Source organism: Nanorana parkeri, unplaced genomic scaffold (genome assembly GCF_000935625.1).
Source record: "Nanorana parkeri isolate BGI_ZX_2015 unplaced genomic scaffold, ASM93562v1 scaffold301, whole genome shotgun sequence".
NCBI lineage: Eukaryota > Metazoa > Chordata > Amphibia > Anura > Dicroglossidae > Nanorana > Nanorana parkeri.
The window spans coordinates 1,170,094-1,197,251 of NW_017306569.1; the positions used below are offsets into that span (position 1 = coordinate 1,170,094).

The 27,158-nt window shown below is 38.2% G+C and overlaps 1 protein-coding gene across 8 annotated transcripts in view; it reads right to left on the reverse strand.

Annotated features, from left to right (window-relative positions):
* The window catches only part of PTPRZ1 (protein tyrosine phosphatase, receptor type Z1), a 175,276-nt gene that overhangs the window by 100,231 nt on the left and 47,887 nt on the right, over positions 1–27,158 (reverse strand). For all 8 annotated transcript variants that reach the window (XM_018557755.1, XM_018557754.1, XM_018557753.1 and 5 more), the window contains exons 2-7: positions 20,935–20,997; positions 17,958–18,134; positions 10,821–10,972; positions 7,871–7,966; positions 2,740–2,803; positions 1,200–1,357 (exon numbers count right to left, since the gene is read on the reverse strand). In XM_018557755.1, the coding sequence (XP_018413257.1) occupies positions 1,200–1,357; positions 2,740–2,803; positions 7,871–7,966; positions 10,821–10,972; positions 17,958–18,134; positions 20,935–20,997 (710 nt within the window). The remainder of the gene's footprint in view (positions 1–1,199; positions 1,358–2,739; positions 2,804–7,870; positions 7,967–10,820; positions 10,973–17,957; positions 18,135–20,934; positions 20,998–27,158) is intronic.

The window sequence follows — 27,158 nt, forward strand, 5'->3', positions numbered from 1 at the left end:
AATGGGGTCATAATGATGATCGTTTTTTACTGTAGTTATGAAATAAATCTCTAACGAACTATATTCATTCAGGAAACTCAATTCATTCCAAAATCGAATGTTAAAATCTAACAAAATTTCAACCTACCAGTGTATGCCAGCCTTATATATGGGTTAGCTGCTCCTTCCTTTTTTTACAATCTTTACACGATTTGATCAGATAAAATCTTATATGATGACTGTGCTTGTGTTAAACAAGTCACAAATTTAAACTAGCCTTGTATAATGGGTGCCTAGGCCTTTAAGGCCACCCTGAGCAGCCTGAAGGGTGGTAGATCCTGGCCCAAACAAGGATTGCCTCTTGCTGCATGCAAGAGTTCATATCCAGATCTAATTGATGGCAAAACCTTCTTAAAATGGGGAGGTCAGGAGACAACTAGAACATGACAGTGGTGCATAGGTGATACAGCAGACTGTCATGTAGCTGGCAACAGACTCCTTGGAGCATAATGGCACATCTAGCAAAAGATGGTTCATCAGCTGTGCCTCAATCTTGGAAAAAAAGGGAAAGCTGAGAGAGCATAGCAGGCCTTGGCTTGAAAAGTGGAGTATATGAAGCACAGAAAGAGAAGCCAGAGAGAGAGACTATCTATTAGTTTAAGGCTCTAGTAGTGACAGTTAATAAAGTATCACCTTAAAGAGGACTTGTCACTGCCAATATGCTATAACATTGGGGGGGGCGCTTGTAAAAAAAAAACGTTTAAAAAAATAATATAGAATAAAAGAAATGTTTTTCTGTAAAATTCTATATAGTCCCCTGCCTGTGTATTATATCATGTGCACACAAAATGGAAAAAAGGGCCTTGGCAACGAAAGGGATATTGAATTGGGATATTGATATTGAATATTAATATTGAACAGAAAGAACTGTTCAGTTTTGGTATACCCAAAACAAACAAAAAAAGTTTTATTCTACTGTTCTCTGGGGAAATATAGAGATTATTTTTTTCAGTCTAGCATGTCATTACTCCACAAGGTGTTAGATCTGTTTTATTTTTCTACTTTTTTAGCAAAACCCCACCAACAGCAATACATACATAAATAAATACATAAAATAAAGATCCCCCCATTCTGAAGAACTGTGATGTAACAGCTATGATAGAGTAAAACTAAACGGATACTATACATTTTCTATCATTTTGAAAAATGTATCTTTTTACCTGAGTTTGCGATATGGTCACCGTGTCCTTAAATACAATCCATTCTGCAGTCTCTGAACATGGTGGCGTTGTTAACGATCCATTATAAGTATAATATTTATCAGTATAGCTTGGCAAGAGGTCAAGCAAAACAAACGGTTCTAGTTCAGCTTTTTTACCTGTGTAAAAATATTGGGCATGTTAATTTATGCTACACTAAGCAGAACCAGTAGATCATAGTAATAACGTGTATGTGTAGCCAAAACTTTGTTCTTTAGCTTTTTATAGAGTAGAAGAAGGTTATAACCACTAACAGGTTATTTATAATCTGTCTATGTCCCACTGGAGAGATTTCCATTTACTTCCTGTCCTGGAAACACAACAGAAAATCAGAAGTAATCTCACCAAAGGGAGAATGCCAGTTTAGATAGTTGCCACTGTAACACCCATCTTCATTGGTAAACATACCCTCACTTCTTGCTATGGTAGCAACGCTAAGATTTTGGATTTGCCCTCACATTTTGCTTTGGTGATAATGGTCACTAAGAGAAATACAGAGGATGTATCTCCCCATCTGTGAAAAGACAGCAATACAAATTTGCCAGGGGGTCTAACCCTTTCCCACACTAAAAACTAACCAAATTAACCAAAACATTTGCAATTACTATAATGAATATTTCCCATTACAACAGTAGGAAGTCGTTTTGCTTATTGCAGTAGAAATATGCTATATGTCACAGGGCACAAAACCATTGGTGTGGGGAGTATCTGCTGGGCAGAATGGTAGAAAGCATTCCTATCTACCGCTAGTAATTAGGGACCAGTGATGCCAGTGATGTTAATAATGTAATTGAACAGTAGCTATGGGACAGTGAATATTGAGCTGTGTCTGGGAACAAGATAAGCAACTGATTTTGCTTGTCCAACCTACTGTAGGATTCATGAGATTTTTCAACAGAGAAATAATTGATCCAAGAGGTACTACAGTATGGTATGTATATAGGTGTAGCAGCATTTATGAACATTAAAGTGGGCTAATATTGTTATCCTGTACATAGACTATTACTGCCAAGTTATTTTTCCAGTTCTGGAACATGCCATAATGATCAAAAATAAGCTACCATTTACACGTATGCTGCGAAAGAAAGTGTATTTATGAAATATTTCTTGTTATATTCAGCCATCTTGTTTTTCAACCATCTTGTCTTTCTCTTTTGGCTTTCTCTTTCTAAAGAAACAAAACTATAAACATGTACAAGTTTCAGCTAAAACTAACTTGCCCTGTTCTGAAGGTAGTTTTGTAGATAAGGTGTAGGTGCATGCAAAGTTAGAATTATAATTACAAAGCCATGTCTATTATTTAACTGGTATTACATTTCTAAAGAAGAAGACATATGATTAAACTAAAGGAAGAGCAATGCAGGGTTGCACAGACTTTCATTTGTTAGCAATAAATAACATTTGCTACCCTTTAGATCTTCCTTTAGGAAACAACAAAAATCCATATTTAAGAAATAAAATTAAAACAAAAAGAAAATTCAATAAATTACAGTGAACTCACCAAAACGATGAACTCTATCTACACCATCAATAATCACTTCATAATTCTTGTTTTCTTCACCAATCTGCAGCAAAGCAAGATGAATTTATATTAATTAGCAGCAAACGATATCCCTTACAAAATCACATGTTTAATCTCTTATGAGCATTAGGATTCTATGCAATGGACCTTGGATGCTCTATTGTCTAGTGCAGCAAAGCGAGACATTGAGTAGTGTGTTCTTTTGGCATAGGGTATCAATTTTAACCAATCTGCACCACTAGTAAAAAGTTGAATTTTTATCTATATTGGGTCTACAATAAATAGAAATCTGATTGACTGCCAAGGCTTACACCTCAGATTTGCACTGTATTATTGTGTTAGCCGATTAAAGTAGGAAGCCTAATGGTTTTTGTGACATGTTACCAATTACATCTGATAGAGTTGAAGTAGGGTTGCCACCTTCTCTTCAAGCCAAACCCGAACACTGTAGCGCCTCGCGGCAATTTTTTGGTAAAATACACTATGCGCATATTTTGTGATTAAATAACATTGGAGGTAATCACAAAGATGCCAGTGTGCCACAGATCCACAGATATACAATCTGTACACAGTGGTGTACTATTATGGGTGGCAACCCTAAGTTGAAGCCTTGTTAAAGGGAAACAGCCTGTCCACTGCACAATGAATCAGCACCATTATTTTCGTCCAATTAACTAGGAGGCAGTCGAGGAATCAGTAAAGATGAACCAGAAAGTAGTGTAATCATATTCCTGGTTGTTTAGTGTGGCAGAACTGTGCAAGTCACAAGACTGGCTGAACAAAACTACAGTTTCTTTGTCAAGTTAGATAGCAAACATTTGCACGTTTCCCTAGAGTTCCAATTTAAGTATTCAGATTTGGGTTATATACATTTACTGCTGCATAGAGTTATGCTTCATTTGATGTTACACTATTGATTCATTTTAAAGAAACATGAAATGAGAATCAGTGAGATTTAAAGCCCAGCTTTCACACCATCATTAACGTTACTTGACAGCAATCAGATACAACAAATGAAGGGTTGAATGTGATTGGATTTTAAAGAGAAGCACAGACAGTTCTAACCAAAGACATTTTGATAAATGAAGCTTAGCATGGACTATAAGTGTAATAACCCTTATGACAAGTCCAATCTGCCATGTAAATTAATATTTACCCAAAACTAAAAAAGCTTTGTCTTGAGTTGGGCTTTAAATGCGATCTATAGTCAAGAACTAAAAATAAATATGTATTTCTATATTGAATTTCCATAAGTTCTAGACCACTCCTAATAACCATATCCATCTAAAAATTTGTAAAGTTACTTATGCTCATAGGTTGTACTTCCTCGATGCAGTGACACAATTTTGCTCAGCTCTGTGAATATGCACTTTCTTGTGTCACCAATCTAACTAAGCCTACAATCTCAACTACAACTCCACGTCTGAACTTACCACAATGTACCATCACATTGATTGCTAGAAGCAATGCAATATGGGATTTGTAGTCTCGAGAAAATGAGATTGCATCACATCAAGCAGCAGGGAAAAAGCTGCACAGTACACTGCACTGGGAATCCAGGAAGTTGTTGAAAGTGATGAGCAGATGGAAGACAGCACTCACTACATAAAAGGGATTTGTTCAAGAAAGCCTTGATTGCATTATGCAAAACAACTCTAGTATGTATTCCTATTACAGTGCTGATGTTATAACAGGATAGTGTATGCTGGGACATTAAAACTCATTTAACTAAAACATTAGTGAACTACTTACGATGCAGATAACACATCATTAGGGAATTTTACATTTTATTGTGTGGTAAACCCTATTTATCAAAATGTTTTTCTTAAGAACTTTTACAAGGTTATTCATTAAAGGGTGAAGAGTTTGGAGAAGACAGGAGAAGTGAACAATCTAAGACAACATAGCTGAACTGGAAACTGAGCAAAATTGGAGAATTTTTCCAAGTGAATAACTCTGTTAGTGCTACTCCAGAGCAATCAATCGGATTTAAACCTTAATTATCTTCCATTTTCCTGGGCATGTTTAATTTGAATGGCTGCTATCAAGTAACACAAACAATGTTTGTGAAATACAAATTAATACATAACACCTAGTGTCTCTCAGAGTTATAGAACATAAGACAGGCCTATAATATTGCAGCACATACTAGACGGACTATAGTTAGTCATGACTTGGCGGATCATTGTCATGGAAACACTGTAAAATTTCTTCTCACAAATACTGCAGCTTTTAGGCTCATTATATGTAATCTCAAAGTGATTTCAGCTATATCAGAATGGTTTTCCACTGGTGTATGTTGAATGGCGGCAGCCTCAGGCAATATATCAGCCGCCATTCAACATACATTCTGGACATCCTGATCCTCCTCACAGGCCGGTTCACATCTGGTTCCCAGACCCACATAAGTAAGTACATTATACATATATATTTATTGTTCCTCTCACCTTACCTGATATGTTCGGTCCAGACAGTCAGCTGACCTAGTTTTGCGCCCTCTTGTTTCTCTCTTTGGTTTTCACATCCGATGCACTCATGAACCAGGAGACTCACCGGCCCAAGTGATTCCGTTCAGGTAACGAAGGGAAGGGGGAGGAGTCCGGTGACATCACGGACATCGACGTCAACGGACTCCTCCCTCCTTCCCTTCGTTACCCATCACGGACAACTACATCACCCGACTCCTCCCCCCTTCCCTTCGTTAGCCGACAGAGCCACTCGGGGAGGGGGGGGAGGAGTCCGGTGACGTCGATGTCCGTGACATCACCGGATCTACGACGGAAGACCCGGAAGCCGGCGGAGAGGTGAGTACTTTGATCGATCAAAATAATTTTGATCGATCAAAGAAATTAACGATTAATCGACAGATTAATAGCCTTAGGCTATATTTTGCAAGGGCAGCATGCATAGCTTGCAAAATGGGATGCCAACCCCTTATAACTAACAAAAGCATGCAAAATAATTGCATCACCATCATTACCTGTCTGTATCATCATTATAAAAAAAAGGAATAATTACTTCAAAACCACATCACCCTCAGTACAAGCCTTATGGCATGGTGGCATCTTTACCATGAAGCTTTATCTGTTTTGGTGCAGCTAGGAAATTATTTGCATAAAAAGACGTGAGTTGCAGGATGCTGGCTTCTAAATAGTATTACATTAATTTCATAGCCAATCGGAAGCTGGTAGCCAGTGCAAGCCAATCAGAATATTTTATCTTACATTTCACATAAACATATTTTCTCGAAGGTGAATAGCAACCCATGGGTGGCCATGTCTACAGCTATACTACAAAGGTACATTTCAGTGACCGGAAAAGCAGGGGGTACGGTCGGCAGTTCAGGTAAGTATAACTTTTTTTTTAGCATCTAGACAAAAATGAGCAGTTAACTGCAACCCCTGCACTGTAAGGGTTAATAAAATGTTTTCCTGAAGTGCTTGTTTAAATTAATTTACAGCTAACTGACAACTTCCTTTGCTGAAAGTCTGACTGCTCTTTTAGAAGAATATTTCCTAAGCTTAGTTTCTTCTTGCTAGTTTGAGGTCATGTCCTGGTGTACTTGATTTCAACAAGGGGAAAATACCGCCCATCTAAACATTATTTACACTCTTAGCGGCTTTAATTAATCAGCATTTGCTGATTAGAGGTGCACCGAAATGAAAATTTCTAAATCGAAATGGAAAAAAATGTCAGATCGAAACCAAAAATGATTTTTATTCTAACTTTTTCAAATTTTTAAAAATATTTTATATCTATTGATTTTTTAATAAACGTTTAAATTTTTTTATATTTTATTTTTATTTATTTAGTAATTTTTATTAAATGTTTTAATTTTTTACTTTACTTTTAGGGGCTTCAGGGAAATATCAGGGGTATACAAACCAGATTCTCTCCTCCCCGCTGGGACACAGAGCAGCGCCCAGCGGGAAGGAGAGAAATCACGTGTGCACCGCTATTTCAGCCAAAAAAAAGGCACTTTCGGCATTTTGCCAAAAGTGCCATTTTTGGCCGATATGTTTCGGCGGAGAAATATAGGTGCATCCCTAGACAAAATCAAATGTTCTTTAAGGTAGGTTCTCTTGGTGGAAGGCTATTGTTTTAGGCTGTTTTCTCTCAGCATTGAATGTTCTTAGGCTATTGTTTTATTGTATTTTCTTTTCTGGTTGAATGTTCTTCGGCTATTGCTTTAGGCTATTTTCTCTTAGGGTTGAAAGTTCTTTGGTTATTTTCTTTTAGGACCGAATGTCCTTAGGGTATTCGGAAATGTTACTTTCATCCTGTGAAACACAACTTTAATTTTAAAAAAACCCATTGTGCACATAAAAAAGGAAGGAAATCAGGTTCACTTATTGCTAGGCAGCCTGGCTTTTTGACCAATCAGGAATCCAGGTGGCATGTCATGACACGCCACCAGGCTTCTATGCCGTGTCCCGAAGGAAGTGAAGCCGGTGTTCTTTCAATAGAACACCGGCTTCCCAAGCAATCAGGAAGCCAGGCGGCAGGTGATGGCCCACCTCCCAGCTTCCTGATAATCTGGGCCCACAGATGCCAGTATCAGTATTTGGTATCGGCAAGTACCAGAAAAAAAATATTGGTACTCATACTCGATACCGAAAAACCGTTATTGGTGCATCCCCACTTTGCACAATTTTTGTTTTCCATCTCTGGACTTGCTTTATCTTAGCAATATTTTTTGTAAGTGAGGTCTCCAGAACTAGAAAAAGTATTCTAAATTACCGGTACGTCAAACTATAGCTCTACACAGTGGAAACAGGACCGTCTTGTTCCTGCTGGTGATCCCTTTATTGGTGCACCCCAGAGTTCTAATGCTTTCCCCACTGCCTGGCCACACTGTTTGCATTCTTTGCAATTATCTGAAATATCCACTTGTAAATATTTTGATTATGTGGTTCTGGCCAACACTGAACCCTTTTTATTGTACTCTAAAAGAAGGTTCTTTTTCCTAAATGTACTGATTGATTTATCCATTTGTGGCTGTCCCTTCTTTTGCAGCATATTAGATGAGATGGGATGAGAACCATAAGATGAAAATCATTTGAAAAGCATTTACACTAACACACCAAATTAATTAAAAAAAGTATCTTACCTTAAATAAAACAGATAAAGCTTTCACTCTTCCATTTCCTTTTATTGCATCATCCAAACTGCCAAATTGGTTAGCGTTAAAGCAGAAGATTTGCATCTGTAACCATGATTGAAACATAGCATTTTAACAATGAGCTTTAACATAAAAAGTTGATATCTGCATCTTAACTGCAAAAGCAGTTTTCAAAAAGCTAACCAAGCAAATGGAACTTTTAGCTGAGGGGAGCCTATTTACTAAAATTATTCACAAAGAATCTATAACCTGCTGAGGGCCCCTATTAAAATGATTGTGCAGTTCACACAGCATTAATAGGGCTTTTTATACATTGAACAGGCATTACCAGGTAGTGCTCTAACCATGGATTAGCATAAGGTCTATTCTTATATGCTGCAGCACAAACAATTGGCCATGGAGTGCATATTAGGAATGCTATTGAATGTAGCATTTTACTAAGTACTACCTACATTGTGCTTTGCAAACTAGAGGTAATCAAGATCTGTTTTCATTTGTAAAGTGTTTTAACAGGAAACTGTACAATGTCATTATAACGTGACTAATCATATTTAAAAACAATTTCTGGTATTTTTAAAAAATATGAATAACATAATCATTATCCATATAATAGAAATTGAACTTGGCATTAGGTTTTATCCATACTGATATAATGGTGTTAATATGAGTACTGCTATATTGCCATGGACTGGCCATAGCCCAATTGCTTGTTACCCAGGAGACCAATTTTAACGTTATTAGCCATAATTAGGTAGTATAGGATTTAAGAGACTGTTGATAATGACAGTAATCGTTAGTATGTTGGAAAATTTGAGTAAGTTGGTATTTGATTCTAAAGACCTTTTATTTCCCCCCAAACTTAAAGGAGTCCCAGTTTCACTGCACATATATTAAAATGTAATCTGTAAAGATGTCACTGTAGCAACAGGTGTTCAGTGATTGTTGCACAGACAAAGGGGTTATGGATATTTAATTGAAACTGATGAAAGAAATAACTGCCCATCTTCTTTAGAAGTATGTACAATAACAATTCTTACTTTAGTCAGTTATGTATTTTGTATCTTTTTTCACATAAATATAAGCATTATGTTTAATTTCCTTTCCATTTACACTCATGCTTTAAATTTTTCAATTGCAACAGCTTACATCCAATTTTTTTATATTCTAGCCAGTGGGGTACTTATGAAAACTTGGTATGTTTTCTTACTGTTCTCATTTAATCTTATCTGGTTTTCATGCTATATTTTCTAGTGTTAATGTAGAAAAAAGGGCAGAAATGGCAAGCATTATACAGGCTAAATAGCAGATAATAACTATAGTTAACGTGTATGTAAACCCTAACAGTGAACATCTCTTACTTGCTCCCTTTAGGTCTGTTAAATATACTATTGAAAGTGTTTTGCTATATCTGTTAGATAAGTGAAAAAAAAAGAGATACCTAATTTTATACTTAGTGTACTTTTTGAAGTCAATATAGCCACACAGAAATGTAGTCATTCTTGGGCATATGGGTTATACTGCTGCCTTAAGTTGATAAGACTTTCTTGAAAGAAACAGTTCTTAGGAGACAACAGCTATTTGGGTGGAAGTACCCATGACACTTCCTTGTTTGGAGGCGTTCACGCTTGAACCGGGTTTGGTCAGAACCTGAGCTCATCCCTACTGATAAGGATGATCTTATAGAAAAAGGAGATCCAGAATCAACAATACAGAAATCGGTTCCTGCTAGGGACACCGGAGAATTGCTACCCAAAACAGAACGGATTTATGAAGCTAGGTCACCTGTTGCAGTGAGACTGTCCTCAGAGTATCTTTTAAAAGACCTGTTGCACTTAATAGTGGTAAGCAACTAACCCAAAGTGACGAAGTCCTACTCACAAACCAAAATACAGTGCACACAGGCCTGTAAAGTGCCACCTTGCAATGCTCAGTGCTCAAAAGCTATATATCAGACTTTCTCTGTCACTTTATGAGGTATACTTACACAGCGAGTGATCAGAGATTGGGTTACACCAGAGGCTGTTCTTAAACTGGAGAGTACTCTGTGACTAACTAACACAGTACACAAGGGTCTGTAAAGGACCACAATGCAGAGCCCAGTGCCCAAAATACACATTGCAGTTTATGCTTGTCCCTTTGGCCTGGTGTTTTTGTTTGCCAGTGTCCAAACCTTCTGAAGGTGGATATATAATCCATATGTCCAGAAATTACTACATTCCTGTGTCCCCTAATATATGATAAAGAAATACCTGTTGAACATGGCAGAAATGTAGAGCTGTCCTAAGTTCAGAATTCCTGTGTTGACTCAAGGAGAGTAATTAGCTCTCAGAGTCCTTATCTTGGGACTACAGAATGGTTAGCCTTTATGTTGTGGAGATGGGAGAGTAGGTGGGTCTGAGTAGTGTGACACTGGACAACACAGTCCACAAACATGCTGTGTGTTGTCAGCCAATAATAGACTTAGGACTCGGGTGCATTTCTAACAGATCAACATTTATTTTTCGTACTTGCGGGTCTTTAAATGGACATACACATAGGAAAACATGCATGCATTGCAGAAATGTATTGCATATGTTTATTTTTCCCTGACATACACTTTAAAAAGCCTACATTCACTCTTTAGCCCTCATTTTTTAGCTGAATGGAAATGTTGTTTCCACAAAACAATCTGGTAAACCACAGCTGGATAAAGGTTCCATAACTGTGTTGATTGCATGAATGACTGGTAAATATATAAATATTAATTTTACTCCATACAGGGGTTGTTCTATGTCTACATAATAAATAGAAGCTTCATATTTCAAAATGCAATTTTACAGAGTAAGTCATGCTTAAGCTAGGTTTTCTTGGGCATGGCACTGAGCATTTTAACAGACAGAGCATTTGTGGGAAGCTTGATAGGCTAATATATGCTGAGAAAAGAAATACAATGCATTACCTCCAAAGGGAATTTCTGTCCTTCCAAACTGTGCTCTGAACCGTCTGAAGTAGCATTGCATTTTCCCCAGTGAAAATGTATCCTGCTTGCTCTGTATGCTGTATCTAAGGCACCACCACTAAGATAATAATCTCCTGTCAAGTTAATTTCCACTGAAAGAAAAAAAAGGTTGGTGAAATAAAGCAAAGATTTGGTTTTGCAATATCAGAATGAAAGGTTTTGTACAGAAAATAGGAAAACACTCTCAGCAAATCTTCAAAGTGGTTATAAGTACCATACCGCCCATCTGTTCCTACGTATGGGTAATCATGATATTTGGAGTAATAAAGAATTTTGCAAAATTACGCTGTTGGCTGCTCAATGTGAAGGATCTGGGTTGACAGTGGGCAGAGACTCATGGGGAATCAGCTCACTGCCATCCTCTGTCAAAAACAAGTAAGGCAGACCTAATGGGAAACTTGGTGCTCAAAGCTCCCCATCAAGTCCACCTTTTTTATGTTTGGCAGCAGACAGTAGTGGGCTGATTCCACAGCTGATGGCGGCTATGGAATCTGTTCACTGCCGTCCATTGTCAGTCATAACAAAGGCGGACCTGAGGAAGAACTAGTCTCTTGGTTTCCCCATCAGGCTCCTTCCACCAAAATTCAAAACTTCTTGACCACTGCATCTGCCTGTGTGACTGGTGCAATGGCTGGGTAGGAAGCTCAGTAACGTGTCTATGACACTCTTTATAAATTTCCTTTTCTAGCCAAAAAATTAACCTCTGTTTGGTACTCTGGTCTTAATTTCACTTTATTACTAAAGGCCCAACTACCCTGACTTTGGTCCACCCTCTAAGGTTAAGTCTAACCCACTTATTTCCATCCAGTGAGCGAGCTCTGTGATTTTCTACTTTAAGATGTTGGGAGGTATTATTATAATGGAATATTCTTTTCAACAGTTGTAACAATGGCATGTTTCTCCATGCCATGTTTTTTTACAAAAAATTTATATACTTCCCTAACGTCAGACAAAACAAGCACAATATAACCAGCACTGTTAGTGATGTTTTTCTGGTTGTGGCATTGAGCCTACAAGATAACACCACACAATAAAACCGTGCCATTTGACTATACGACCTCTGAAGTTCCAACTTAATTAATTATTTAAAGCATGCATAAATATTTATAAATGAAATACATATATACAGTAAACAATAATACAGTATTTGCATGACAGTAACGTTGCATTGTTAGTCTGAAAAAAGTTCTGTTACTGGCAGGATTTTCAGGTAAAAAACTTTGCACTACATTCACAAAAAAAAAGATTTACTCGTACAGTTAGGCATCATGCCAAACATATTGAAAGTTACGATAATTACATATTGTATTTGGTATCTGTGATTTTTATTTTAACCTTCCTCCAGAGGTTTCTAGGAGTGCCTTGATCAGTAAGTATTAGTAGATTGATCTGCCTACACTGACCATCATTGTATGGGAGACATTTTCCACTAACCATCAGTGTAAGGGGGCACACAACTAACCTTTAATGGTCAGTACATTTCATTTCATGATTATTACTGATAATACCGTAGTTTAATGTCCTGGGCGGGGGGTTGGGGGTCGTTGGGTAAAGAATGTTTTGCATAGGGGTATGCCACAATGTAATATATTAAGAGCTGTAGATAGAGCAATTTCAGCAGGGTTTATTTTAGCAGGGGATGCATGACACCTGTCCATTTTGGAAATTATTAGTATCACCTACCTTAATCACTCTTGCATGCTGCTACATTGCTAATAAAAATGATTGGTACAAAACCATCTGCTTACTAGAGTCTCAGATTTTGTTTTTGTATGTGAGTAAAAAGCGTGTAGAAAAATCAGTGCTCTTTATTAAAATACACAAATGTCACTTATTCACCTTTACGTGACAGTAAAAAAAATAACAGAAATGTCTGGCACGAAACATTTTGGAATTACTTATAGAATATTACAATGCCGCAGTTAGGTGTTATAAAAGCAAGAAAAAATTCTATTCAAATCCCCTTCTGTTGAAAAAACATGTCTCTGTATTCATGTTTTACATGCAATGCATTGATTTGGCTGGTTAGAGTAAAGTTTCATGATTCCCAGGGAGGATTTTAAGGTCAGCCTGTGTTACGTTTAATTACACATTGATTATTTGTCCTTTTTATGTAGTATTAGGAACTCTAGAGCATAAGGTTACAAAAAAATCAATGTAAATGATTCCATTAGATAAAAACTAAAGAACTTGAATTGGGCATGTCAATAGCTGCATGCAGGATCAGAGCAGTAAACTGTGCTGCGGATATCCAAATCTTAGCTACTAGAGAGTGCCATACAACAGCGTGTAAAATTTATAGCCAAGGGCTGGCCACAGTCCAACTGGATGATTTAGCCATACTTTGACACTGAGGGTATTGAAAGGGTTTATGTGCTAACCCCATGCTGTACATCACTGGACAAGCTTGACATAGTGCTGGGCCTTCCATTTCACGCTATTTCCAGTCTCATCATCAACAAAAAATAGTAGTCAGAGTTATAAGTATGTTTTTAGCTCAAACACATATTCAGTTATAAATCCTGGTATATTATCAATCCCCAGAATGCAGACCATGTTTATGACTGATATAAAGATTGGCTTTGTACCCTAGGTAGCAGATCACCTATATACCTATTTTATGCATTGGTCAAACAATAAGAGTTCTAGTTTATGAACTGACCCTTATAATTTATTATTTTCTGTTTATTTGCCTACAAGAAAAACATATAATATTAAAAGGGAAATTTTCTGTACCTAACCTATTTTTAATGTGTATTTTAAGTGCAACAAAAAAGGTTCTGTGTGCCTAAACTATTTTATTATAGAGCTAAATGTCTTATTTATAAAGGGTTTACCTTAAATTCACTGAAAAATCATTATACAAAGCCTTATAAAGCACATTATCTGTCATGATTAACAAGTACATGCAACCTTTTTAATAAAAGAATCACCAATATTTGTTCTAGTTTTATGTTAAATGTTGGTGCACTTAAAGTTAGACTAAACCTACAATTTTTATGGCCTGATTCACACTCTAAATCGGCTACGGTGCAGCAAGTATACTGCAGATATTTGCAACCAGGAACACAGGTTCTCCGATCAGCGGGGGCCGCTCAGCATATATAACTCAATGACATGCTGAAAAGAGCCAGGGTTTCCCATAACAGCTACATTCAAGACATGCCTCTGATAATATCTGTCACAGTTGCCCATATGTCAGCTCTTAACTACATTTTTAGGCCCTTAAATGTCATAGCTGATCACATGTGCAGCACCATGGCAACTGCAGATCAAATACAAGATTTAGAGGCAATAATGGAACTGCTTTGGGGGCCTCGGGCGTGAGGACCCAGCAAGCAGCAGTTTAACATTTCAGAGAGAGAGACTGTGGCGTCTGTGACAAGGTGAGTGATTAATGTGTTTTTTTTCACGGCCTCCCCAATGCTTCTTCTGGCCGGCCGTGTAAACTGACACCAGCCAGGAGGACAGTGTCAGACAACTGAGGATGTGCCAATCTAGAACATAGAATAGATAGCTGAACCTGAACGTTTCAAGTTCAACTATTCTAGGTTCTATAATGCCCCATTCACACCAAGGCAGATGCATTTCAGTGTGGGTGCTGCGCAAATTTTAGAAGGGCCGTTTTGGATGCACTGAAACACAATTAAAAACGCACAAAAAAGCGCTGATTAGTGCGTTTCCATTCAAATCTATATGGAATCTGCGCTGATTAGCGTGGAAAAAGAGGCTCAGGGAGGATTTCAGACGGAAGACGGTTTGGAATGCGCAGAGCCGCGCGATCGCATGAACGGTCCCCATAGGAATGTGTGGGATCATTCATGACGGCGGTTCAGCGCGGACTAATCCGTGCGACCAAACTGCCCTGGAGTGAAAGGGGTCTAACACCCCATCACACTTACATGTGCTCCTGCTGCCATCCTGTACATCTGCCCTGTTGTCATCCTGTACCTCTGCCCCACTGCCATCCTGTACATCTGTCCCACTGCCATCCTCCACACCTGCCCCGCTGCCATCCTCCACATCTGCCCCATTGCCATCCTCCACATCTGCCCCATTGCCATCCTACACATCTGCCCCGCTGCCATCCTCCACATCTGCCCCGCTGCCATCCTCCACATCTGTCCCGTAGTCATCCTCCACATCTGTCCCGGTGTCATCCTCCACATCTGCCCCACTGCCATCCTGTACATCTGCCCCACTGCCATCCTTTACATCTGCTCCACTGTCGCCCTATACATATGCCCCCGCTACCATCCTGTACATCTGCCCCGCTACCATCCTGTACATCTGCCCCGTTGCCATCCTGTACATCTGCCCCGCTGCCATCCTGTACATCTGCCCCGCTGCCATCCTGTACATCTGCCCCGCTGCCATCCTCTACATCTGCCCCGCTGCCATCCTATACATCTGCCCTGCTGCCATCCTATACATCTGCCCCGCTGCCATCCTATACATCTGCCCTGCTGTCATCCTCCACCTTTGCCCCACTGCCTTCCTGTACATCTGCCACACTGTACATTGCATTGTAGTATAATGTATTGCTGGGATTTGTAGTCCTCTGTACCTTGTGGTATTCTGCATTGCTGTACAATGTATTGCTGGGATTTGTAGTCCTCTAAAGATGATGGTATTCTGCAATGCTGTATAATGTATTGCTGGGATTTGTAGTCCTCTATAGATGATGGTATTCTGCATTGCTGTATAATGTATTGCTGGGATTTTCTAGTCCTCGATAGCTGGTGGTATTTTGCATTGCTGTATAATATATTGATGAGATTTGTAGTCCCTCTACAAGTTGTAGCCAGTGGCAGATCTACCAGGGTTGCAGCTGTGACAGGGCCCTGGAGGTCCACCACCATCCAAAAACCACTAGTATGTATTATTTTAGAACAACTTTCACATGACGCAAGTATCGGTTATTGGTATCGGCAAGTACTTGAAGAAACGTATCAGTACTCCCACTTGGTCTAAAAAAAATGGTATTGCTGCATCTGGGTCAGGATATGTGTGTGAGGCAGGAGGGTTGTGGAGGCCCACCAGAAAAATCTTGCCCAGGGCCCAATTAATATTAAAGATGGCCCTGGGCATTGTATTACTAGTAAGTTAAGGTGCACAGTAATTAATAAAGCCTCAATAAAGCCTCATATCATACAGGAAACTACAAGTCCCAGCATGCCTCAATGTCCCTGTACAGTAACCCCATATCTCACTGGGTGATATTTGGGGGGTAATAAGTTGGGGGGTGTACAGGCAGGGGCGTCCCGAGGCTGGGTAACACCCGGGGGGGAGACCAGGTGACACCCTGCTCTGACGTCAACGCACATGCGCGTGACATTGCCACGCGTGTGCGCGGTAGTCTTATTGACGTCTGCCAATGGCCATCTTAGTGATGGACACCGGCAGAGAGAGGAGGGGACGTTCACCCAGCGGCATGAGGTATGCCGCCGAGTCCCCTCCTCTCTCCTGACACTGTTGGTGGCACCTGGGTGTGGGCCGCACCCCCCGCATCTCCCTTGTGATGCCACTGTGTACAAGGACAATGAGGGTATGCTAGTATTTCTAGTTCATTTACGATAAGTCCCAGCAAGTTCTCATTGTACCTGTACACCCCCACATATCACGGGGGCGCAACATTTTGTTCTGCCCCGGACACCCATTACTCTGGTTACGCCACTGAAAAGTGGCCATCTTCAGCTGCAAAGAACAGTTTAGTTTCCAAGCTGGATGAGGTAAAATCTGGAGCAGTTGTCCATGGCAACCAATTAGCTTCTGTCTTTCATTTCCAAATATTAACTGAACAAACTGAAGAGAGAAGCTGATTGGTTACCATGCACAGCTGCTCCAGATTTTGTCTGCTCCAGTTTTGATAACCCCCCACTATATTTATAAAATGTTGATCATTATATATTTGCCACAAAGCTTCACATGTTAATATTTACCACTCTTGACTGGCAAGTCTAGTGAATTTCTAGCAGTCTTCTTATGGAAACCAGCAATGCTCTTTTGCTTTTGTTCCAGAATGGCCCAATTTGCCACAAATTCACTGAGGGCTTGCTCAATGCTAGTTTTTAAATACACCAGCATTTTCCCTGTGCAATATTTACCATCCAGCTTTGTAAATGCTGTGCAGGTGAATCCAGGCATATTCATTTGTCTGGATTCATCCATAAATATACCCTTAAAGGAGAACTATGGGGTCAGGGCTTTTCCCCATAGTTCTCCTAAGGGTAACGGTAGGACACAAACTAGCGTCCTCCCGTCACCCTAAGCTCAGTATACCGCGAGCTACAGCTCCCGGTATACTGAGACGCCGCAGCTCAAGCGGATCCCGACAATTGTGCCGGGATCCGCCCAGCTGCGTGACTGACAGCTGTGCCCACCCCCGCCCGTTCCGCCAGTCAGCGCTGGAGAAACGGACAGGGGAGGGGGGAATCCCTGAAGGGAGCCGTGAGTGACAGTCACAGCTCTCTGCAGGAATAGATCGAGAAGTGAGCGAGCGAAGTTATGTGTTCGCTCACTTCTCGATCTATTGAGCCGACCTGTGACAGTTTCTTTGTTACAGGTCGGCTAGAACTATGAGGCTGAGTGATTGTCACTCGCCTCATAATTCTCCTTTAAGTTAAAGATTCCTAATGTATTGAAGATATTCTTCAAATAACAGCAAGCAAATCACTATTTTCCCAAATTTTGTTAGAAAACGTTTTTAAAAAAGCAGTTACATTCTTTATAAATGAACCATAAAAGAGGGAGATTACACACATGCTTCCATTCCACTAAAACACAGATAAATTGCAACTACTACAAAATGAAAATTTGCTAATGTCCATTTGTACATGTAGCAGACTCCCAGTCACCAAAACCACACGAGGTATACAATTACATTGTCATCATGTAACTGTTAGATAATTTTGGGTTATCCAGCTTAAAGGAGTAAACCCTCCAAATCACCCAAGGTAAAATAGAATTATGCATCTAATACGTGAATTAAAAAGTGCAGACTCTCTTCACATTCCACTGAGATAATAACTGTAATCTTCATAGTGCAGTGAAACATCAAAAAAGAGTTCAAATTACCTGTTTTTCCTGTATTGCGAATTAAAGTATTATTGGACACTTGCTCCCAGCCTTGAAAAGTTAGTTTCTTAAGATTCATGTTCAGCTGTGTGAGCTTTTCATCGATGTTAATGGGAGATTGTCTGGCACCATTGCACGCTGGATACTTTTTCATCCAATTTGTTTGGTTAAAGCTTTCTGTAAAAAAAAAACTACTTTAAATGCATGCATTAGATTAACAATTTTACATAATATCATATGCAATTATTATTATTTTATTATACAGGATTTACATAGCACCAACAGTTTGCACAGCGAAAATGAAGGGGGACAGTACAGTTACAATGCAATTCCAATGCAGGAGGGTTAGGAGGGCAATTTCAATGCAGGAGGGCTGCGGCGGTCTCAGTATACCACAAGCTGTAGCTCGCGATATACCGAGCTTTGGGTCATGGGAGGATGCTAGTTTATGTCCTGCCATGACCCTTAGGGGAACTATGGGGAAAACACTTACCCCATAGTTCTCCTTTAAAGGCAGCTATAAATCTTAATATATTTGCTAGCATTGCGGCCAGGTTGATTGTGGGAATATGGCAGCCTCTTGCTCTGATTACTAAAGGGTCAGTTCATTTTCTCCATACAATGTGAACAATCCTTTTACTACACATGCCAATGCATAACATTGAATATAGGTGAGTATAGACAGAAAAGGTTGCTTGCCCATGCAGGATCAATTTAACTGTCCTCGGAGACCTGCAAGACCTGAGTGCTCAATGAACAGCTTTGTTTTCCTCAGCTAAACATTACTGTTTATGTCAACAGAGAAAGGGGGAAAGAAGAAAAATGTCTGTATTGGTTTTGCATTATTTAATGGGTATGAGTAGTTTGAAGTAGTTTGAGTAGTTTGAAGAATGTACAGTGATTTAAGAGATGATGGGCAAATATTTTATCATGCAGATTATATCCTTTAACTAGTGATACCATACTGTATATGCATGTCTATAAATAATTTAGATTTGTCAATACACTACTGGCTCCTCATCCTTACTGTGACCCTATAGTCTGAAGAAAAAGAAAAAAAAGAGGAACATGACAAAAGAATTTGTGTGAAAGTACCTTGAAATAAATCTTAGCATTTCTAATATTTTACTTTGTAAAATTGTTTCTTCCTAAATCTCTATGAGTAAAACCTATATATTTACAAGTGAGATATGCTACTAAATAAAATCCTTGTTTGCTTTTTTAGAATAGGCTACTAAATCAAAATGTTATTCTGAATAAAGCCATGTGTTAATGTTACAGTCCTTGTATGTCATTTATGTATGTATGTGATTGACTTGTTATTGGAAACGTCATAACTGGGGAATGAAGATGTTCATAATAAGGGTTTTGATACTGTATTTCTAACGTCTCCCTCTAGTCAATTATACAAGTTCACTGAATTTTAAATAATAGTAATACTAATAAAAATTACATTTTAGCATATCATTTTTATGGTGATATGCATTCACACAACAGTGAAAAGAAAAGGGTATGAAAAGGAAAAGTACAGAAAATCAAAAGCTTGGTGTATAAAATCAACACATTTACACAGAGGGCACATCAGTCATTAACATAGTGGATAATACATTTATAACACCCCTAACCCCAGCTAAACTAAAATGTGGTTAAATACAATTTAATATTATTCCAAAGTTTGGGCTGACGGTTTGTTTTGGCTAAGCCAACACTGCAGGATGACTGGGGCCAAAGTCTGGCTAATAAGTATTAGCTTATTGTATTAGCAAGCTGAGCACTTGTGATACCTGATCCATATAATATTAAACAAAATAACCCCTTCAGATCTGATCTGCCATGGATACAATGGTTTGCTAATCTGATATGCACATTTTAGAGCTTTAATTAAACCCTAAAGAATGTAAATAGTATAAGAATAAAAGCATAACAAAACAGACCAAATTATAAGATATGTCTTTAAATATCAACACATAAACAGATAGCACTAAGCAATATGTTAAAGTCATGCAGCAACCTAACTACATGATTCTTTTGTAATCCTAAAGCTAAATTCCCTCCTTAATAAGCCTATTAATCTCTTTCTCTGTGGAAGTGCATTTTCAGTTTAATATTTACAAAACACTCAAGTTTCTTTTCTATATCTTAAGCTCGTTCCAAAGATTTCATCCTTTTTAGGCACTTTCTGCATCCTTTGTTGTAAATGTATTACGTTTCAGCTAGTGTTTACACTTCAGAACAATATTACATTTGTCAGGTTTAGAGAACTTGGCACAAATACTGCGCACCTTCTAGTTTATTCATGTCTATTTAACAAGGTCTTTAATTTAAGAAGTATGTGATTAACACACAATATATAGCCAAACAGAGCATTACAGAAAAGCTAGACAATCTGGGCTGAACATGTGAGTAGAATGGAGAAGCTAGGCAGGATAAAACCGTCTGGTTGGTTGGTGTAAGGTGTGTAAAGATTAAATAAAGTATATTTGCGAAATGGAGTGTATATAACAAAAATGCTATATGTAAAGATCTGTTTGTTAAATCTGTTCTAAAAGACTTGAGAATCTGAACAAAACATTAGTAATGAACCGGTATTAGACACCCATGGGTGCCTACATGTACCATTAGTTATTTTAAAAAGTTCCCCAGAACTCATAAAAGCCAGCCACCTTTCTGAAGGCCACACGAAGTTTGAAGGTCTGTAGCTATTGACTCTGCAGACAGTTAGCTACTTCTGTCCACTGTGCGCTGACCCAGCTCGGTCATTTTACGTGGCCTACCACTTGGTGGCTGAGTTGCTGTTCCCAGTTGCTTCCACTTTGTTATAATACCACTAACAGTTGACTGTGGAATATTTAATAGTAAGGACATTTCACGGAACACCTGAATCCAATGAATTGGATTCTAAAGTAGCAGGATGAAAATGTATATACATACATACATACACATACTGTACATACACAATACAGAAATACCCAATTACCTGTATAGGACCAGTCTATTTCTGCGATTAATTTTCGTTGCTGTCTGTATCCATAAATCAAACCTAGAGAAAAAAAAACAGATGCAACTTAAGAGAGTATTCACATAATATAATTGACAGTATTTTAATATACTGAATAGTATCTATTTCTGCTATTCTTTAGTTAAACAACTGCAAGTGCACAGTCTTCTTACACATGCAAATGTTATTTATTGTTGTGGCAGTTATCAAACAAGACATCAACCTTGATCAATCACTAAACGTGAATAAAATAAGGTGTTCATTCATTCACTCAAGTATTTATTATGTTCTGGCAGTGCGTGGCAATGCCACTGTGTAATTTGGCAAAATGGCCACCCAGGACTCTCAGCCAGAGGGGCTGAGCGGCTCCAGGAAGCAAATACTTTTACCAGGAAGCCCTAAAAAGATGATGGTTGCGAGTGGACTACACCCTAATGCACTATCATTTGAAGCTAAATCACACGATATATTGATTAACTCATCTGAAAATCAAATACTGACTGAAATGTTTAATGATATTATTATTACATAGTATTTATATAGCGCAAACAGTTTGCGCAGCGCTTTACAATATAAGGAAGACATTACAATCACAATACAACTCAAGACAAGATGGTAAGGAGGGCCCTGTCCCTGGGGGCTTACAATCTAAAAGGGGAGGGGGAAGTGATACATGAGGAGGTAATATATATGATATGGGCACAGACTTGAGTGGCCTGCACAGAACCCTGACCTCAACACTATTGATCACCTTTGGAATGAACCGGAACACTGATGGAACACTGATTGAGAGTCAGGTCTTCCCATCAACATTAGTCCCTGGGCTCGCAAATGCTCTTTTGGCTGAATGAACACAAATCTCACTGAAGCACTTCAAATATTCTGGTAAGGCTGTAGTAAGAATTTCCATAAAAGTAGAGGCTGTTTTAGTTGCAAAAAGGAGAACAACTCCATATTTTTACCTTAGCTTTTGGAGTGGGATGTTCAACAAACTCATATAGGTGTGATGGCCAGTTGTACACAGACATATGACCATACACTATACCACTATAAAACTGTCCCTGTCTTATTTTACCCAGGACTCCAGGAAATATTACTGACTGTAATCTTCCACAATAAACCAACACACCTATTTACTTGGTGCCTCTAAACACCCAATTTGCTTTTAATATATCAATAGCAGCAGTCCCACATTTACTGCTTTGTATTACCCTGCTATTCTTTTACTTTTTTTGGGAATTCCTCATTTACATTATGTTATATATCACTCTGCTTTATCACAATTTCTGCCTTTTTTGTAAAGTTACTGCAGCAGGCTAGTTAATTAGCTCACCCTATGCCTAATTAGGTGCCATATGACTTTGCCTTTTAGCTTCTGTTTTTATTTATTCAATTATTTGTATTTATTACATTTTATAAATGTTTTATATATTTTTTTAAATATTAATATTGTTTGTTAAGTGAACTTATCTGTGTCCACCCTAGAAAATGGTTAAAGTAATAGAGGATTCTCACAGTTTTAAAAGCAATTTGGGAAGATAGGTAAATCTCCCCTACATTTTGTGGAGAGCAATAAAAACCTGAAACTCTAATCTTTTCCTTCCATCCTCTTTCTTCCTTTCTCCTAAAAAATGGTGTCACTGCTGCATGTCTCCCCATAGAAGAGAAGATATTTTTCACAAGAACCCTTCTGTTATATTAAGAAAATATTCATTGAGTTTGTATAATTTTCATCATTCAATAGAGTGATATAAATGTATAGAAGAAATGAATAAGAGTTGATATCAAAGGTAATTAATAGGAGTTGATATAGAGGGAATTGATATCACCAGATATTTTATAATTCACTGATCAGATGTTCACCATTGGAGTTTGAAAAGGCAGCTTGGGCCTAATTCACACATAGCTGCTTGTTTTGGTCAAGGGACAGAAATAAAGAAGATACACTCACCTGATCCTCGGTCCTGCAGCAGTGAATGCTCACCTCTCGACCACTCTGGCTGTGGTGTGTCCCGTATTGTCCTCACATTTAATGGTCTGCATTAGCTATGATGATGCCACAGGTCCTTAAACTGTCAAAGCCCAGGAGAAGAGGCTGCAGGTACCGGTCTAGCAGTCAGACAGGACTGAAGATCAGGTAAGTATTTTTTTTATTTGAAAAAATCCTTTATTGCTCAAATAACAATAATCTGCATTAATCCCTGCATAAAATGAATGGCTAAATAAGCACCCTCTCATCACTCAATTAAAAATATTTAGGAAAGAGACATCTTCGAACTTTCAGAATATAGGAATTAATATTCTGGCATTCTTGGTGCTATATGTTAAAGTTCAGTCTGTCTTGGTAACAAGTTTTGCCCCTCACATTTTTGTAAATATTTTATGATATCATTTCATGTGACGGCACAGAAGAAATGACACTTTGCTACAATGTAAAGTAGTGAGTGTACAGCTTGTATATCAGTGTACATTTGCTGTCCCCTCAAAATAACTCAACACACAGCCATTAATGTCTAAACCGCTGGCAGCAAACGTGAGTACACAGTGTCGTCACATGAAATGATATAATAAAATATTTACAAAAATGTGAGGGGTGTACTCACTTGTGTGAGATACTGTATGTACAAATAAGCCTGCATCCAAACCAACAACAAGACTAATAAGGGTGCCTCCAAGGGTCACCATACACCTTACAATCTTTGAATAATCAACTTTACATTTACCAAAACAATGTAATATGAGGACCTACCTAATCTGTCCAACCAATTTGTATCCCATTAGGTAGGACCTTTCATTACACAGTTGTTGGTAGATCTGAAGGAGATTGTACAATCAGATTATAATGTGAGGTGAGACTTTACAAAGAGCAAATGCTAGCAAGGAATGATACTTTTTTAAGGTGATACTAATGAGAAATATTGCCCCATCTTTTCAGTTTACTTGGTGACTATTCCATGTGCCCATTTTTGGTATACTTGGAAGGTTAGTAAATCTATTCTTCCTCAGAACAGTATAAACTATATACAGAGCCACTTCTGGATGGATTGTTTCATGAGAAAGGCTTCATAGTCTATCATATCTTGCCTTACATATGTCAAGTCAAATCTTTTTAAGTTTTAGATAGAGTAGGGAAGGATAAACCCCCTATCAGGTTATGTTTGCTGCCTGTGTCATGGTGGGGAGATTTTACTTTAACTCTTGTAGTCACAGCAGGAAATGAAAATTATAATTTTTCGGATTAATCGGATAAAAAAAATTAAATACCATCCTTTATTTAAAATGAAATATACAAATGGAGTGTTACAAACATAAAGTTTACTTCAGAATAAAACTACATGCACATTTATGCAATTGAACCACACTGAAATGCGTGGCATTGCAGTACCGCACGTTCCAGTGAGGGGGATCACACTGCGGGCGGGAGGCATGTTTGGGCTGCCATTGAAATGAATGGCACCATAATGCACATCCCGCAGCAGAATTTGTCAAGCCGAAACCAAGAATGACTCTTCCCACCTTTTTATATTTAAAAAAAATTTATTGTATGTATTATAATGTATTATATTGTAAATTTTAATTATTCTCATGGATTTAAAATAATCTGAATTGAAATACTCCAAGCCAATATAATAAAATAACCAAACTTTTATTTAAAATGACACACCAAAATTGGACAAAAAATACAAATATATATATAGTAAACTCCCTGTTATCCGGAATATAACTACGGTAACCAGAAAAAATCCCCTGTGTACTCACTGTTCTAATGTTCTGACCAGTCATCAATTTATAGTTAGTCATTTATATTGACATGAAAATGATTGCTCTCCCTTTGGCACACTCAGCGATACCTGACATGTGTAGCGCAATTGTTTAGTATGGCTGCATTCGCGGAGTCGGGGGACTTAAAATTTTTGGGGGCTATTTTTAATTTAATTTTACTTTCTTTTTTTTTTTTACCTTATTGCTATCACACCAGCAACTCACAAGCCCCCTATGTGATAGCACATTGGAGGTGACAGGTTCTATTTAAGGTGACATTAGGGATCTATTAGGCCCCTAGTGTCACCTTTCCACTGGGGAATGACAGCTACCTGCTGAGGCAGCTGAATTTAAACACAGCAGGCAGTGGCTGGGAGCAATAGACAGCCTACTATTGGCTATTTTAAATTGCAGCATCAGAGGAGTTCATTATCGATTATCATCGATTAAATTCATTCGTTTTTGCAGCCCTACAAAGGAGCCACCCTAAAAGCAGCATCCATTGTAAGTTATTTATTCAGCATTTGAAATAGCTTAAAAAACCTTTTGACTGCAGTCGTAAGTGGAGTCTGCAGGGCAGAGTCATCTCCTTTTTACATTTCCCGATGACTCTAGCTACAATATCACCTAATTATAGTTTACAATTCAGTATCTATCTACCTTCTGTTACAGAAAGTGCATTCCCACTTCTTATAAGGCATTCTTTATAACATAAAATAAAAAACCAGCGAGCAGAATTGGGCCCCAGGGCTGCAGAAATTATACTGCCAGAATATTTGAGGGACAGATGAACATTATTAAGTTTTGCCCAAAAACAAATAACACTTTTGGATCGACTGACCTATGAAGGTGCAATAATATTGTATAAAAATGTGTCATTCTGCTTTGGGAACACCAAGATCATTTAAGGAAGAAAGAAATGTAAGTGGATGATTATTTGTTTATTTTGTAAGATCCGGTATTTTCACAAAAGACATAAGAACCTGACACCTAGCATGTATCATTACACCGTAAAAGACTAATTTCTGACAAAGTTACAAGGGTGTGGACAGGATGACTGTAAAGGCCATTGTCATCACACCTAACATGAGGTTCACACATAAATAATTACATGGTCTTATGAGATGACTAAGCTACTGAAATAATTATCTAAGTACTACAGCTGAGGCAGACCTCTCCGCTGGCAAGTTCAGTCTGAGTTTTCCAGCCCTTCGATGCTTTTGTAATTATGTGTTTACAGCCTGTGTTTTTCCCCATGTACTAGACCAGCCTACCCTTCCAGGCAATTTACTCACATGCTTTTTTAGCTAGCTTTTTACAACTTTTGACAGCAATGTGCGCAGAGCTTCTCCTGCATAGTCATGCCTGAACGTATTAATACTCTGAGCTAAAACAGTCCAAGAATCTCTTGCATCTGTCAGCAAGCACTTGTATAGTCTCACTTCTACAAGAAATGCATAAACCCACAATGACAGAGAGAATCGAATGTCAGAACCCATTGATGCATCCTACAGAAAACACGGATGTATTTATTTTGCTGCCATTTTCAGAAATGTTTCCAAATACAGTTTCTAATCTGTGCACAACACTAATGGTATTTGATCATTTTACTCATATTTATATGTATAGGGTTTAAACACAGCATTTTTTTAAAATATGTTAAAAGAATGCCTCAGTTTGATAAGTACTCTTTGTTCTTAGTCCCAGGCTAGCAGTTATGGCATTTGTCAGAAGAACTTAAGAATCTGTGGAACTTTCTTCTTCAAGTAGTAAAATATTTGAAGCTAGTTTAGCCTATGCATGTAATATGCTGAACTCTATCTCAATATTAAAGCTCCACTAGGTAATAAAAACTATAGTCTAGTACATACATGAAGGCGTGGATGGCAGGAAAGCTTTTTATACCTATACTGTCCAGCAGTAATTGTTTTATGCAAGAAATTAATACCAATAATGACCAAATATTATAATTTGTATACTACAAGGTCAGACTACTCCATCTGTGAATTTCTTAGCAAAAATGCCTGTGCTGCTTATTTCATAACTGTTGCCACCTTAATCAGCATCCTATTCTATATGGTGACATGTTCATATAGCACTTTGGTATAGTGACAGTTACTGGCAATTCAATAGGCCCATAGCTATATTGTGAAAACTGGTCAGGCCCATTAAGGGTAAACATTTGCTAGTTTGGAAATGGTTAATTGCCTTCAAATGCTATGTCAAACAGATGGGTTTTCAGTATATTTCTCAGTGCTCCAGAGATGACAACTGCTGAATTGGAAAAGTGTTTTGCAGCACAAAAAGCTCTTGTCCCAAAGGCCTAAAGGTGGTTTCTGGAAATGGAATTTTATCCGTGTAAATGCCCACTGTAAGAAGTGTAGTGTTGAAAAGAGCATTGAAGTTCATGGTGTCTCAATTTTTGATGGCAATGGATGTCA